Source organism: Grampus griseus (genome assembly GCF_964374135.1).
Source record: "Grampus griseus genome assembly, chromosome: 1".
In the NCBI taxonomy this organism is placed as follows: Eukaryota; Metazoa; Chordata; class Mammalia; order Artiodactyla; family Delphinidae; genus Grampus; species Grampus griseus.
Window position 1 is genome coordinate 75,339,921 of NC_139017.1, and position 16,666 is coordinate 75,356,586.

General features: G+C 37.9%; 1 protein-coding gene across 2 annotated transcripts in view; it reads right to left on the reverse strand.

The window, feature by feature from the left end:
- Nucleotides 1-16,666, reverse strand: part of RPRD2 (regulation of nuclear pre-mRNA domain containing 2) — a gene marked incomplete at its 5' end in the record, with an annotated part of 82,100 nt that overhangs the window by 41,348 nt on the left and 24,086 nt on the right. For both annotated transcript variants that reach the window (XM_082651076.1, XM_082651077.1), the window contains one exon: nt 6,424-6,553. In XM_082651076.1, the coding sequence (XP_082507202.1) occupies nt 6,424-6,553 (130 nt within the window). The remainder of the gene's footprint in view (nt 1-6,423; nt 6,554-16,666) is intronic.

A 16,666-nucleotide genomic window follows, 5' to 3' on the forward strand; every position in this document is an offset into this window, starting at 1 on the left:
TAATGGTAGCAAAGAAGAATTGTTTAATCCAGACTAGGAAGTAGAAGTCAGGAAGGGAAAATTTCTTGAGGATACTAAGTGTATAAGGAAGGTGAAAGGATAGAGCAAACAAAACTCTACAGAGTTCATACCTAATTGGGAATACTGTACTGCTCTACGGTTGATTATACAATTTGTTCTACTAGGCTGCCAATTTGATTTTCAAAAGGAATCAACTTCTTAAATTCATTTACTTAATACTGTAATTTGAAAATTGTTTAGTCCAAATAAATCTTACATTATGGAAAAGTTGCATATAATTACATATGATATATATTATAAACAAATGATTAAAAAGTGAACAGCCATGTAATCACAACCCAGGTCAAGAAATAAAATATTGCTAACTCCCCAGAGGACCTGAATGGACGCCTTCAAGTTTACAATCCCTTCCACCTACCTGGGATGGTAGACTTTTGTGATAATTGTTTCCTTACTCTTCTTTGTTTTAACATGTAGGTAGGTATAAACAAGAGTTCATTTTTTACCAAATTTGAACTTTATATAAATGGATTCATACTATATATACGTAAACATTCCTTTGTACTTTCAATCAATATTTTGTGAGATTTGTCTGTCACTGCATATAACTGAAATTCATTAATTTTCCTTGCTGTCTGGTATTCCAGTATGCTACAATTCATTCACTTTACTGTAGAAAAATGTTTCCAAATTTTTTTATTAGGGTTTTCACTTTATTAATTTATTTTCTGGCTGTGCTGCGCTGCTTGTGAGATCTTAGTTCTCCAACCAGGAATCAAACCTGGGCCCCCTAAAGTGGAAGCACAAGAGTCCTAACCAATGGACTGCTAGGGAATTCCCCAAATTTTTACTACCATAGACAATGTTGCTATGAAAATGCCCTTCCACTGATCTTGTTGCACATATGAAAAAGTTGTTCAGGTGTAAAAGCCTATGGGTGGAATTGCAAGATCTGTACATACACTTTTTTTTTTTTTTTTTTGCAGTATGCGGGCCTCTCACTGTTGTGGCCTCTCCCGTTGCGGAGCACAGGCTCCGGACGCGCAGGCTCAGCGGCCATGGCTCATGGGCCCAGCCGCTCCGCGGCATGTGGGATCGTCCCGGACCGGGGCACGAACCTGTGTCCCCTGCATCGGCAGGCGGAGTCTCAACCACTGCGCCATCAGGGAAGCCCTGTACATAAACTTTTTAAAATGAGGTTGTTTTATACCAATCAACCCTCAAAGCAACAGTATATAAGAGCTTCCACTGTGCCACAATCTTGCTAATGTTCGTACTGGTGGACTTTAAGATTTATGCCTTATCTGGTACGTATGTGTGCTGGTTATTAATTTACTGTCTCTCAGCTCTAACATGCCCTTCCCTTGTGGTACCGGAGCCAGACTCTGCAAACTCTATTTCCCCTTGGTTCAGTGTTGGACTCTGACAACAGAGAGCCCTAGAGTGACACCGAGAGGCTAGAAGAGGCAGTACGGATTCTTCTTTTGGTGTTCTATTTTCAAGTGGATCAGCTTAGAGGCATCCTGGGTGCATTTTAGCATAGCTTTTGTAGTTCAGCGGTGAGTGCTCTCCAGCCTGTTTCTTAACCAGTAGTGACAGGTAGCATGTTCTTACAGCAATCCACTCTTTCCTCAGGTCTGAATCTTGCTTGGGGTGGGGTGGGGTGAGTCCTTATTTACTTTTCCCTCAGGTTCAGAGGTAGTAGCTGCTTTCAGCAGATACTATTCCATAACACCTTAGAGTTAGTTTATTCTTTCTAGTAGTTAGCTACCTTTTACCTACTTAACGATTCTTCATATTAAATTTTCCCTGTTTAAATTACTGATATGTGATTTATCTCTCCTGATTGGGACCTAACTTATATGATATGTAATGATATGTCTCAGCAGTTCTAGGGCTATATGACATGATATCAGAACAGACTGAATGCAAAAAGCAGGTAAGAAAATATAGCTGTCTGATATTAAGCCAGACATTAAAGAGATCTGGCAAGAATGCAAAAACCACCATTCTTTTCACTAAAATTTTAAGTGTTGGTTATTAACGTTTATTGTTTTAAAAGTCATTAATAAATATTTAAATAATTTCTCATTTGATTTCTACAAGTGCCAGGTAAAACTAAAATCTTCAAATTTTTTGTCTTTCTCTTATTTTGTAATTCTTTATATATTCTGGATATGAACCTTTTGTTGACTGCATAAAAATATTTTCTCCCACTCTGTGGCTTGTCTTTTCACTTTTTTTTTTTTTAATTTATTTTTGGCTGCATTGGGTCTTCGTTGCTGCATGCGGGCTTTCTCTAGTTGTGGTGAGCGGCAGCTACTCTTTGATGCAGTGCGTGGGCTTCGCATTGCAGTGGCTTCTCTTGTTGTGGAGCATGGGCTCTAGGCGCCCGGGCTTCAGTAGTTGTGGCACATTGGCTTAACTGCTCCACAGCACGTGGGATCTTCCCAGACCAGGGCTTGAACCCATGTCCCCTGCATTGGCAGGCAGATTCTTAACCACTGCGTCACCAGGGAAGCCCTTTGTCTTCTCACTCTTTATAGTGTCTTTGAATTAAATGGAAGGGTCTTCATTTTAATGTAGCTGTATTTATTAATCTTATGAGGTAAGATCATGAAATATTCTCCTATATTGTCTTCAAAAGATTTGTAGTTCTTTCATGTTTAAGTATTTAATATGCAATTGATTTCTGTGTATGATGTGAGTGGGATCTAATTTTTTCTATATAGCCAATTTGTCCCAGCAATATTTATGAAAAAGTTATTCTTTTTCTACTACCTAATAGTTTCATACACAGACCAAGTATATATACTGGTCTGTTTCTAGACTTTGTATTACGTTCTACCAGTTTCTTTGGCTATCTCTGGGCAAATATCACACTGTTTTATTTATCGTAGCTTTATAATCAGTCTTGAAATCTGGTAGAGCCAGTCTTCCCACCTTGTTGTTCTTCAAGAGTTTCTAGGCTTTCTCTTTGTGGGGGAAGGGGAAGAAGGAGCTCTCTGCACTTCCATACAAAATTCAAAATCAATTAATAAAATAGGGGGGAAAAACACTACTCAGAGCCTAATTAAGACTGCTTTGGATTTATAAATCAATTTGGGAAGAAATGACATTAAATATTGAGTCTTCCCTATCCACAAATTATTTCTTTAGGTTTTCTATACTGTTTCTCAATTATGTTTTATAATTTTTTCAATAGAGATCTTATACATCTTTTGTTAAGATTTATTTCTAGATACAGTTGATTCTCATTAATTGCAGATTCTGTATTTGCAAATTCACCCACTTACTAAAATTTATTTGTAACTCCAAAATTTAGTCATCAGATGTGTTTTGTTTGGCTAGCAATAAATTTTTTAGAATGTGATTTAGCTTCACACATTTAAAAATTGGGAGGCTTCATATAAGAATCTAGATTTTGACCTAGCTTAAAAAATGAGAAAGTCTTTGGAAGGTCTGAAAGCATAGGTCAACAGTGAACTCATGTTTCTTTATGGCCACAGGCTAGGGCTGAGTAGCTGTCGCCCCTTTTAGATGGGTTTTTCCTTACAGTCCACCCACTTCACTCACCTGGGTTAACTGTCTGGAACTTCTAAACATTTGCCCCTCCTCAATTAAAGGGATTTAAATGATAGCCTTAAATTAAGAGGAATGAATTCACAAAAGGGTAGAAATGAGTCTAAAGTATAACCATGAACAGAAATTTAAAAGGGGGATGGGATGGGGTTGTTTATGGAATACTAAAGCTCATATCCTAATATACTCTCATTTATCATATACTTTATAATTAATTTCTTTATAAGTGAGAATATATTCTGTTTCACTGATATAGTCTTCTACTCCTGCTTCTATTATTGTTTTAAAATATATACAGATAATTGATAGGGGAACTCTGACTCTGATGTTCTTATAAACAATTATCTTGAATATATATCCTTCCACATCAAACCCTACTGAGATTCTGACTGGGATTACACAATGAATTTACAGATTACATACTGGGAGAGAATCATATTTTTAACAATACCAAATCTTTCCCTTCAAAAGTATGTATCGGGCTTCCATGGTGGCGCAGTGGTTGAGTCCGCCTGCCGACGCAGGGGACGCGGGTTCGTGCCCTGGACCAGGAGGATCCCACATGCCGCGGAGCGGCTGGGCCCGTGAGCCATGGCTGCTGAGCCTGTGCGCGTCCAGAGCCTGTGCTCCGCAACGGGAGAGGCCACAACAGTGAGAGGCCTGTGTACCACCAAAAAAAAAAAAAAAAAAAAAAAGTATGTATCTATCTCTTCATTTATCCAGGTCTTCTTATAAAACTTTCTCTATAAAAGCCTTACATACTTCTTATTATATTTATTTTGGGGTGGGGTTTCCTTTATTTGGGGGGGGGAGGCAGTACTTCTTGTTGCAAAAGGAATCTTTTTTTGTAATTACATTTTTAATTGGTTACTGCTAGCATATATAGGAAATCTACTGCTTTTCTACGTTGAACTTGAATCTGGCTATTTAACTGAACTCTCTTATTAGTTGATTCTATGTAGGCCACGGGTCAGCAAACTACAAACCTCAAGCCAAATCTGGCCAGCTGCCTGATTTGTAAGTAAAGTTTTAGGAACACAGCCACACCCATTTGCTTATGGCTGCTTTTATGCTAGAATGGCAGAGTTGAGTAGTGGCAACAGAGATCCTATGGCCTGCAAAGCCTAAAATACTATCTGGTCTTTTATAGAAAAAGGTTGCCCACCCCTGAAGTAGGTAATCCTATTACCTGCAAATAATGATAATTCTATCTCTTCTAAATGCCTTCTCATTATTTATTTATTTATTTATTTAGAAATGAATGGAATCTCAACATAATGGTGAACAGTAATGATGATAGAGGGCATCACTGTCCTGAAATGCTTTTATTGTTTCACCATTAAGTCTGATTTTATCATAGGTTTCTGAAGATATCCTTCATTGAGTTAAAAACATTTTCAGAGCTTAAAATTTTAAAGGACTGTACTTCATTCTGAGATTATGCCATTCCTACGTTTTTCTGTGAAATAGTAATACAAAGTAGTTGTTTTTAAAAATATCTTTACATGGTAAAATAAAAGGTGACAACCCTATATTAATCCATGAACTAGGTCATGAAATCTAAGTATAGGATACATTAGGTTAAGTTTTTAAGACTATAATGATATTTGCAGCAGAAACTCTTAAGTAGTGGAGATCATGTAGCACACTGCTTTTCTTACTCAAAATTATACTGGATTTATATTTGTAAAGAAGCAGCACAGACTAGTGGTTAGGTGGCAAAGAACATAAGCTTCGGGGTCTAGACAGGCTTGGGTAGGAATTCTGCCAAATACCAGCCCCCCGCCCTCAACCCGGTAGCTGTGAGAGCTTAGGCAAGCTACTTAATGTCTCTAAGCCAGTTTCCTCTGCCTTAAAATGGGGGTAATAGTAATAGCCACTTTAAATGTTGTTCTCAGGTTTAAACAACCTGAAGTACACGAAGCACTTTGTATAATAATAATAATATCTGGTCAATTATGACTGCTCAATAAATGTAGGTGATATTACTGTTATTATTTTATGTACTTCTGATGTGTATAAATCTTTATTACTTAGTATATAAAAATAAGACATTTTAATCTTTTGTAATACCAAAGTAGACATCTTAAGTCTACAATCCAAAGGAAGGAACAAGGATCATTCCATTCTAACTGGGTTAATACTAACAAATGGATCAATAATATACGATAGTCATATATTCAAATATATATTATGCTAATAAGTACATAATTCGAGGAAATATTTAGCTATTTTGATTTTTCCATATAATTGTTTATCCTCCAATTGTGTGTAGATGTGTTTCTCACACCAAGCAAACAGGATGGATGAAACACAAGGAAAACACTATTAATACAGGACAAAAATAAGATCAAATATAAGTGTTCCAGCACTTTGAGAAATGATGGACACAGCTTTGCTAATGGAGTAAATCAATATGGAATTAAGAATAAATATTTTCATTTCTCCCTAATTACACAGATTTCATGAAGGGGGCAAGATTTCAGAAAGACTCTGAAAGAAAAATGGAAATGTGTAAAAAACACAAAAACAGAAAAAGCAGTTAGAAAGAAGTACAGCCAGAGAGTATGACCAGGAGATGCACTCTCCTGGTCAAGTTAGGAGAGAAGAGGCAGAGCATAAATAACAGACAAGTTTTCAAAAAGGGAGGAAAGAGTCTTTAAAAGAAAAGTGTATTACCAGGAAAGTTACAATGAACAATTTGGACAAAATATCCTTGGATCTTCAAACATGTGCAACTATTACAGTTCTTACTAACAGGAAACTAAAATTCTAAATTTTCTAAGCTTAGATCCCAAAGAGGAGTAAGAATTTACTTACTTCACTAGAGCAGCTGCTTCCGGAAGTACATCAGCAAACGATTCACGGAATATGATTGCGTTTTTCCTTTTACAGTTCTGTATGACATCATTGGCAAGGTAAAAGAGATTCAAACGGTGGGGATAGGCAGCTGGAGATGACAAAAGACAATAAATAAGACCAAATGAGTCAATTTATACTTAGTACAACTTATTCCAAACACAGTGTTCTCCAACTGTATAACTGCTACTACAAGGATGGATGATGAATAAACAGACAAATGAGCTAATGGATCAAATTACTGAACCTAATGCCTAAAAATCTTGACTGCTTCAGGTTAAGTTTCTGTTCTAGGTATTCCTTTAGTAAATTTCTACTTCACTTTGTATGTATTTGGCACTAAAAAACCCATTAACTCTGGAGAAGCTCAAATAAAACAAAACTGTTCTCCCAAACATTTGGGAAGATAAAAAATTGAGTTGAAGTAGTTCAATTTGTTGCAAAAACACCAGGGTTAGTGGAAGGAGAATGGGTTTTAGAATCCAATCAGAATGTGACCTTAGGCAAGCAAATTGCTTAACCTCCTCTACATTATTATTGCAGACAGACTCTTTTCATCAACCAGTCCAGATACACCTAAGTCCTCCCATCTACTGGAAGAGAGGCTCTGCTGCCACTTTCATCACTAGGCGAATGTCCTGGGAAATAAGTAATTTGAGCCCATAAACTCACCCACATCAACCTTTTTTAAGGTACAGGACAGGGCCCAATCAATTTACTATCTGGAACCTTGAGCAAAGCCACCCTAAGTTTTATTATTATCCTGAAAAATTTTACTGTCCATACAGATGATTCATCATATTTTCTAGTTTCGACCTCAAATGCAGTGACCTCCAAGAACCACTTCTTTCTACATTTTAAAATCACCCTTTCTGACCACAACCGCCCATTCATTCCATTATATTTGTCCTTCAATTTCATCAAGATCTCAGTTCTTTATTTTCTCTAACTCACATATAGTCTCTTTTAGTACTCAATTCTTTCTCTACCAATTCCAGAGTCTTTCTGATCCATTATCAAAACCACTCATATCAAAACCTTCATTTGCTTTTCGTCCTCCCTACAATTTAGGCTTTCTATCACATGTATTCAACAAAATCCTAAATCTGGATCAATCTAACTGAACGACTTTACTGCACCTTTATTTCTGCCCCTGGGTTCTGCTGAAGAAAAATCATACCACCAGAAGTACTGAAACAATGTAAATTCAGTCCTTTCCTTCAGTGGGCCCTCCTTCCATATGTCTTTAATCAGCATCCTCTCTCATTTGCTGTAAGAGCTATTTCAAACTTTTACCACTCTTGTCAAGCGCCCTCTTTTACCACATTCTCACTCTCAGGAGATAAGCTTAATATGCTATTTCACAGAGAAGCAGAAATCATTAGACGGGAATTATGTTCTCTCAAAAAATGTACCCAGGGACTTCCCTGGTGGCACAGTGGTTAAGAATCTGCCTGTCAATGCAGGCGATATGGGTTCGATCCCTGGTCCAGGAAGATTCCACATGCCACGGAGCAACTAAGCCTGTTTGCCACAACTACTGAGCCCGCGTGCCACAACTACTGAAGCCTGCGTGCCTAGAGCCCATGCTCCACAACAAGAGAAGCCACCGCAATGAGAGACCTGCGCACCGCAACGAAGAGGAGCCCCCACTCACCGCAACTAGAGAAAGCCCACGCGCAGCAACGAAGACCCAATGCAGCCAAAATTAAATAAACACATAAATTTATTTTTTTTTAATGTACCCATACATAAACCCATCCAGATCAATTTACCTAAGTCAGTTAAGATCTTTCAGATTAGGGATCTGAAAGAGTGTTATATACTCACTGTCTCTAATTTCTAGTAACTCCATAATTATAGGAGCTACCTTTTTTGGTACTTAAAAAATATGCGGGCTTCCCTGGTGGCGCAGTGGTTGGGGGTCCGCCTGCCAATGCGGGGTACGCGGGTTTGGGCCCTGGTCTGGGGGGGTCCCGCATGCCGTGGAGCAACTAAGCCCGTGCGCCACGGCTACTGAAGCCGGCGCCCTGGAGCCCATGCTGCGCAACGAGAGAGGCCACTGCAGTGAGAGGCCCGTGCACTGCAGCGGGGAGTGGCCCCCGCTCGCTGCAACCAGAGAAAAGCCCACGCGCAGCAATGAAGACCCAACGCAGCCAAAAAATAAAATAATAAAATAAATTTATTTTTAAAAATGCAATCTACCATGTGAGGAGGCTTATACAAATTATGCTATCTCATTTATGTTGCCATCACTTCACTCAAACAGCAATTACCAATATTACCAATAAACCCCAACTTATTAAACCCAAAGGAGATTTTTCTTTAATATATTTATTTTATCTATTTATTTTTGGTTGTGTTGGGTCTTGTTGCTGTGTGCCGGCTGTCTCTAGTTGCAGCGAGCGGGGGCTACCCTTTGTTGTGGTGAGCAGGCTTCTCATTGCAGTGGCTTCTCTTGTTGGGAAGCACGGGCTCTAGGAGTATGGGCTCAGTAGTTGTAGCCTGCGGGCTCTAGAGCACAGGCTCAGTAGTTAGTGGCACACGGGCTTAGTTGCTCCACGGCACCTTCCCGGACCAGGGCTCGAACATGTGTCCCCTACATTGGCAGGCGGATTCTTAACCACTGCACCACTAGGGAAGCCCCAAAAGGAGATTTTTTTAAAATGCTGTTTCTACAAAGAACTATCATTTCCACCAGGCTTTGGCACACAGAATAATGTGCTATAGTAATCCCTTTTTGTTTTTGTTATAATCATTCTCTTAGTTCTCCTCTGACGTCTCTAGCTCTTCCTCCATATATATACACAGGTGGACATGATAGGTAGGCAGCTCTGCTTGTGATCATCCTCCTTTATTTCTTTCTTTTTAAAAAATATTTATTTATTTGCAGGTCGCAGCCTCCTTAGTTGTGGCATGCAGGTTTCTTAGTTGCGGCACATGGGCTTAGTTGTGGCATGCTACTCTCAGTTGCAGCATGCGTGTGGGATCTAGTTCCCTGACCAGGGATCAAACCCAGGCCCCCTGCACTGGAAGTGTGGAGTCTTATCCACCGCGCCACCAGTGAAGTCCCCATCTTCCTTTAAATGTTGATGCTCCCCAGGGTTCTCTCCTGAGCACTCTTCTCGATTCACTCGTAGCATAGAGTTGTAAGATTTCAGGTTCAAAATCAGATAGTCTGTTCTATTCCTGGCTTTATCACTTATTAGCTTCAGGGTCTTATACATTACCTAACTTCTATATGTTACTTTTTTTTTCTTTGCAAAATGACAAACTCATGGGTTGTTATAAGAATTAAATAAAACAATGTATGTAAAGCATTTAGGACTGTGCTTAGCCAACAGAAAATGGAATGCTATCAGCATAATTATCCACATTTAACTACTACCACCTAAGTACCAATGACTCCCATATCCATAGATTTCATGCTTGGATTTCCCTTTACCAGTCAATGCACACATCTACTTCAAAGTCTCAGAAATACCTTGAACTTGGTTTTTCAATATTTTATTAATAATCTTCCTCCTCTTCCATCTGTTACTGCTCTTGTATTTAGCTAGAATTTCAGCAGTCTTTTTTGGCTCTTCTTCTTCCCTACCTGACCCTCACCCCCTCTTGATAAATCTCCAAGTCCAGCCAATTTTGTCTCCAATAACATTTTTCAAATTTATCCCCTCTTCTTCTCTTCCTACCATTGCTCTTTGCTGGGTCATCACTTTTGACCCGGACTACTACTGAAATAGCCTCCTAACTGGTTATCCTGCCTTGGACTTGGTCTTCTCAAATTTATTCTCTACATTGTTGCTAAATTCATCTTCTAATACGTAAACAGTATCCAACTATTTCTCAGATCAAATCTGTCAATGATTTCCAACTGCTTACTAGAAAATGCCCAAACACCTTAGTCTTCATTTACATTCTGGATCTTACCTTCTCTTCCAGTCTCATCTCTTCCCCCTTCAAATTCAAAATTCCACCTTTAATGAATTACTCACAGTTCCCAGAAACACACCTCTCTCTCACACACAGAACTTTCCTTTTCTATGATAACCCATCCTAAATAATCTTCAGTGTTTTCTACTCACCCACAGGAAAAAGTCAAAAATTTTAAATTTAATTCATGTCAGATTCTGACCCCTCTCTACCTCAACTTCCCAAAACAAATCACCCCAAACTTTTTTTTTTTTGGCCATGCCACGTGGTTTGCAGGCTCTTAGTTCCCCCACCAGGGACTGAACCCAGGCCCTTGGCAGTGAAAGCTTGGAGTCCTAACCAGGAGATTCCCGCCCTAAAGAGACTCAAGGTACAGAGCAATCTGATGTAACTAATTTGTGTTTCTGAAATGGATATAGGTTTGGACTAGCCAGCTGTAAATGACATTTTTGGATCAACTGAAGAAATGTGAATGTGGTCTGGGATCAGATAAAATGAAAATTTACGGAAATGGAAATAAATCATCAACTGGGGGGAAACACAGTAGTTACAGAATGATCTCATGTTAGGAAAAAAATCTGTGAAAGAGATCAGAAAGAATAAGGAATTAAGTTTTAACAGTACTGATCTCTATTTTTTTCACTTTTGCTTGCCTGTATTATAATTTTCTGTAATATATATTTGCTGCTTCCATTATTGATTAAGGAAATATAATTGCTTTTGTCCAAAAAGTTTAACTGGTTGTCTTAAACTAATTTGTATTTCAGCCTGGACCTATTCTTTGAACTGCAAACTCAAATATCCAACTTCCTACCCAACATCTCTCTTGGGATATTTAATACATAGCTCAGACTCAAAGTGTGATATTCTGATCTCTTCGTCTTAATTCTCTCCACCTATAGTCTTCTCCATCCCAGTAAATGGCATTTCTTCTGTGGTGGTTTTTTTCAGCCAAAACTTGGGTCATCCTTGACTCCCCTCTTTCACACTCCATATCCAAACTCACAATGCAGATCTCAGTAACGCTACCTTTGAAATATATACAGATTTAGGAAGTTACAAATGCAGAAAGAAGCAGGTTAGAATAAACCCTGTGGTGCTGGACTGTAATTGGAAGTCTTGGTATGAATTCAGTTATATATAGAAAACATATGCTTATTCAAGAGATAAAAGTTAATGTCACTATTAATGAGGCAGATTGACATTATGTTCCTCCAAATATATATAATGCTTTAAGAACACAGAATACATTTAAGTCCTGTTAATCCTACCTTCTTATTACTGCGTATTTCTGAATTTAAGATAAGATTGTTTATAACATGCACATTTTATATACCACCAAGAAATTTTAAAAGTACTTCCAGTTAGCTGAATGAAACCATCAACTGTAAAATACATACTGCTTTCAAACATGTTAAAATGTGAAAAGACGATGTACATCCTAGAATTGATGAAGTACATTAATTTCTAGTTCATTTTTTCCCTCCCCATTTCTTTTGCCACTATCCTACTTCAGTTTCTCATCATTACTACAACAAACTTCTTAATAACTGATCTCTGTCTGTAGTTTCAATGCATTCTCCAGACTGCTGGGAATTAATCCCACCAGTATGCTTGTCCCTGTGTACAAAGATATTCTTGCAGCACTATTTCCAAAAAAAGTCTGGAAATATCCTAAAAGTTCTTAATAGGGGCTTCGCTAAGTAAATTCTGTTACCTCCATCTAGCTGAAAAGTATGTAACTATTAAAAAACTTGTGTTTTTAATAGTTCATTTTATAGTTCATTTAGAACTATCTCCAAGATATAAAGCAAAAACAAGATATAATGGGTCTGGGCTTCCCTGGTGGCGCAGTGGTTGGGAGTCCGCCTGCCGATGCAGGGGACGCGGGTTCGTGCCCCGGTCTGGGAGGATCCCACGTGCCACAGAGCGGCTGGGCCCATGAGCCGTGGCCGCTGGGCCTGCGCGTCCCGAGCCTGTGCTCTGCAGCAGGAGGGGCCGCGGCAGTGAGAGGCCCGCGCACCGCAAAAAAAAAAAAAAAAAAAAGATATGATGGGTCTACTTTGCTAGTATATGTGTACAAAAAGTACAAACAAGCATATACTTCATATTTATAGAGAACACCTCTGGGAAGATATATAAGAAACTGCTAACAGTGATGCCTCTACAGAAGGAAACCAAGGGATCAAGAGAGATAGAGACAGTCATGACAGAGGAATTCATTTTCTATCGTACACTTTTTGGAATTTGGGCATGTATTTACTTATTCAAAATAATACATTAAAAAGAAAACACCCCTATGCCACTACATTTTATGTCCTTCCTCAATACTGCTAAAGCACCTTGTATATAGATACTGTACTTTTTCACTTGGAATTTAAAACATCCTTTTATAAATGTTTCCTCATCAGACCATGAGTTCTTTCAGCACACTGGCTTGGTACCTCAATGCCAATCAACTATTTATCAGGTATACAATTAATATCTTCTATTGAATAAATGAATACTAACCAAAGCCTCCCTTCTAAAATCATCCCCATCCAGGCCTCATCTTCCCCCATGCTCCAAATTATCTGTTTCTCTCTCTTATCAATTATCCCCAAATGTTTTGGGGTCTCCTAGATAACACCAAGCAATGATCTAGGATGTGAAGGAGATTGAACCTTTTACTCCTGTCCCTTGTTAACCAAATCCATCTTCTGTAAGTCTATATTACAGAGTCTTAAACAACAACCCCCCACCATTGCTCTTTCATAACATTTACTCTTTCAAGTTTACCCTGATTTCACTAATACGAAAATGCTGGTGAAAAGAGGAATATCAAATAAATAATGTAATCTGCCCCACCTTAGTGCTAAGGAGAGTCCTGTCTCAAATACATACAGCAGAATTCTCATTCCTTTCAGAGGATGGTATAGCAGAAAGAAGACAGAAATTGGACTCAGACATACATCAATTCAAATTTTACCTCAATAACTGAGTCATGACCTTGACTAAAATTATATGTCTCTGAGCCTTTATTTCCATCCTTAAAATGAATATAATAGCTCAAGACTTTGGAAGGAATAAATAATATATGTTAAATGTCTGTTTATAGTACCTACTAGAGAACAAGTCAAATACTTCACTAACAGCAGTTGTTTTCTCCCAGTTTTCCTTCCCTGTAAGCTAGTATATATCAGGTGAGTCTGAGGGGAAAATGCCATTTGATTAAACTAATCTAAATTAAGATATGTATGACAATAGTTTCTTTCTCTTTAACCCTGGCCTCTGAAAATGGGGAGAGAAAAGGCTATTTTATTCTTAGCTCCTCCAATTCCAGGACTCCCTTGCTCTATTCTGGCTCCTGACATCTAGGAGGCTTGTGAAACATCTAGGTTACAAAAAAATCAGAAGCGGAATCACTTGGGAACCCTAGTCTTCGGAGAAGTCCGAGGGCTTCAACTCAACCAGTTTTCTTCTCAGCTGACCTCAGAAACGCTTGGTTTGTCTATAGTAACACTAAATATAGAGATTTATATGAGTTGTTTAATTGCTTACACCTAATAACTATGCAGAGTAACTATGTACATATCATTTAATAAGCGAAATGTTTTAAAAAGTTGATTATAACCAAAACTCTGTTCAGGAACAATTCAAATGTTGGTTAATTAAATAGCCAAGCTGTCTGTTCACGGATTTTAAAAAATGTTCATACTATTTCTTCCATCTAAAATGACATTACTCTTCTCCTTTTATTATTTGAATTCTCATCTCAAAACCCAAGTCAAAACCCTGGTCCTCAAAGACAGCTCTTGAAACCACTTCCATCTTTCTTAACTCTGAACTTACACTGCTCTTATATTTAACATCATGTACTGCTTCACACATTAGCTTTTCCTTGGCTTGATTGTAAACTCTTTGAAACAGAATTATATCATTTACTTCTCTTCCATCTTTCATAGTGCTGAATACAAACTAGCCATTTATTATGTTTTTGTTGACTGACTGCCTACTTCCATAGTCTAACTTGAGGCCAAAAAAAGCAGATTATTCCTTTTCATCTTCAATGACTATGAGCACAACTATTTATTATTTACATTAATGAAGGGAAATACTAGTGTGGCTAATCCCAACAAATTAATTCCCAAAACATTTCCACTGTACATTTAGAATATATCATATCAATTCTTTTAACAAATTTATCTTGGTAATTATGTACTTAAGTTTATGTCACAATAATCTACCTTACTCTCCACACCTGATATTTCTCTAACAGAGAAGGAAGAGAGATGCCACAAGATTAGGAAAGAGTAACTTGTGAGAAAACAATCAACTTTTTATAATCAGGGTGTCATATGATATTTCAACATCAATGTCGCCACCACCACCAAGAAAGTATATGTGAAATCAAGAGTTATCACCTTATACATTTACCAAAAACTTAGAGGAATTAATTTCCATAACACTTTCATAATATGTCAGCCAATCAGCTGTCAAAGTCAGGTACTGTGCCCTTTTTTCTCCATCTATCTAATAACTATAGAAAAATTTCCAAGAAGCAGTATAATATGGCCTGGTGTAGCAGTTCCCAAATTCTGGCCATAGCCTGTGATGAAATTTCCATTGGTTTGCAGAGAAATGAGAAAAATAAGGACATAGCAGCTTATTTTTCCTGAAGCAAAATGTATCCAAGTTAAAGAATGGTTCTCTATTATCTTCTTCCTATTTTTCTGGTAATTAAAATATCTTTATGAAATGATGGTAATGATTTTAATGTCCTCAATTGGAAATACAAACAATCCTATTTCAGCACCTTTAGTTTTTCTATTTTCTTAAATTGATTGGCCCATGTCTAGAAACTACTAGTCCAATAGATCTCCTCTGATCCTGACTCACTGTGAGCTACCAAAATAAATGAATGCTTAAACACTTCATTGCTTAGTTTGCTTTTTACGATCAATAATTAGACTTGTGTGTTAACTGTGCTGGAAAAATTTCTTTCTTGAGATTACATGGACCCATGATCTGTGGATCACAAAAATGCCAGAAGCAGCATTAGTGTATAAAGATGGTCTTTTATTTATCCCAAGAACTTAAGGATGGCTTTACCTTAGAAAATCTGTAAATATCATTCACTATATTTACAGAAAAATTCTTGATAAAATTCTGTGTCTGCTGAAGTAGATACTGTTAGCAAATAACAATTTCCGTTAGAAATAAAAAGGAACCATATAACCTGATAATGAAGTCTTAAATACAAAGAGTGAAGTACCATAGGGGTAAGACTATCATATATACCAGATCAGTTCTTCCACATTGATCAACACATTCAATAGAATTCCAGTCAAAATCCTAATAAAATACATTAAGGAATTTGACAAGCTGATTCTCCATTTTATATGGAAGTGCAAAGGCCTAAGAATAAAAAGACACAAGGTAGAAGAATGTGGCCTCCCAGATACCATGACGTCATATAACAGGCTATGGAATTTGCACAGGTATGGCCAAATTTACCATTAGAACCAAATGGAGAGCCCATACACAGATCTGTGTTAACTGACATTTATGACAGGGGTAGCACTGCAGATCACTGGGAAAAAAGGAGAATGCTATTCATTGAAGTAGATAGGACAATGGTGTTTCTACATGGAAAAAAAATGAAAATGAACTCTATCATGTCATATACAAAAATCAGTTCTGGGGCTTCCCTGGTGGCGCAGTGGTTGAGAGTCCGCCTACCGATGCAGGGGACACGTGTTCGTGCCCCGGTCCAGGAAGATCCCATATGCCGCGGAGCGGCTAGGCCCGTGAGCCATGGCCGCTGAGCCTGCGCGTCCGGAGCCTGTGCTCCGCAACGGGAGAGGCCACAGCAGTGAGAGGCCCACGTACCACAAAAAAAAAAAAAAAAATCAGTTCTGAATGGAATAAGGACAAACACAATAGGCTAACCAAAGGCTTCAGCAGAAAACACAAGAGAACATCTTTATGACCATAAGGTAGGGAAAGAGTTCTTAAACCAAACACAGTGTGCCAACCATAATAAAAAGTGGGTTAACCACAATACATATATAAATCTAATATTATTAAAATTAAGAACCTCTCTTCATCAAAAAGACATCATAAAGAGAGTACAAAGACATACCTCTAACTGGGAGAAACTCCTTGTAACTTCTTATGTGGACAAAAGAAACAAATGGGCATTTCACAGAATAGGAATCTTGAATAGCCAATCAAAAAAGAACTTCATTAATAATCAGGAAAATCCAAATTAAAATCAGGAGACAGCATT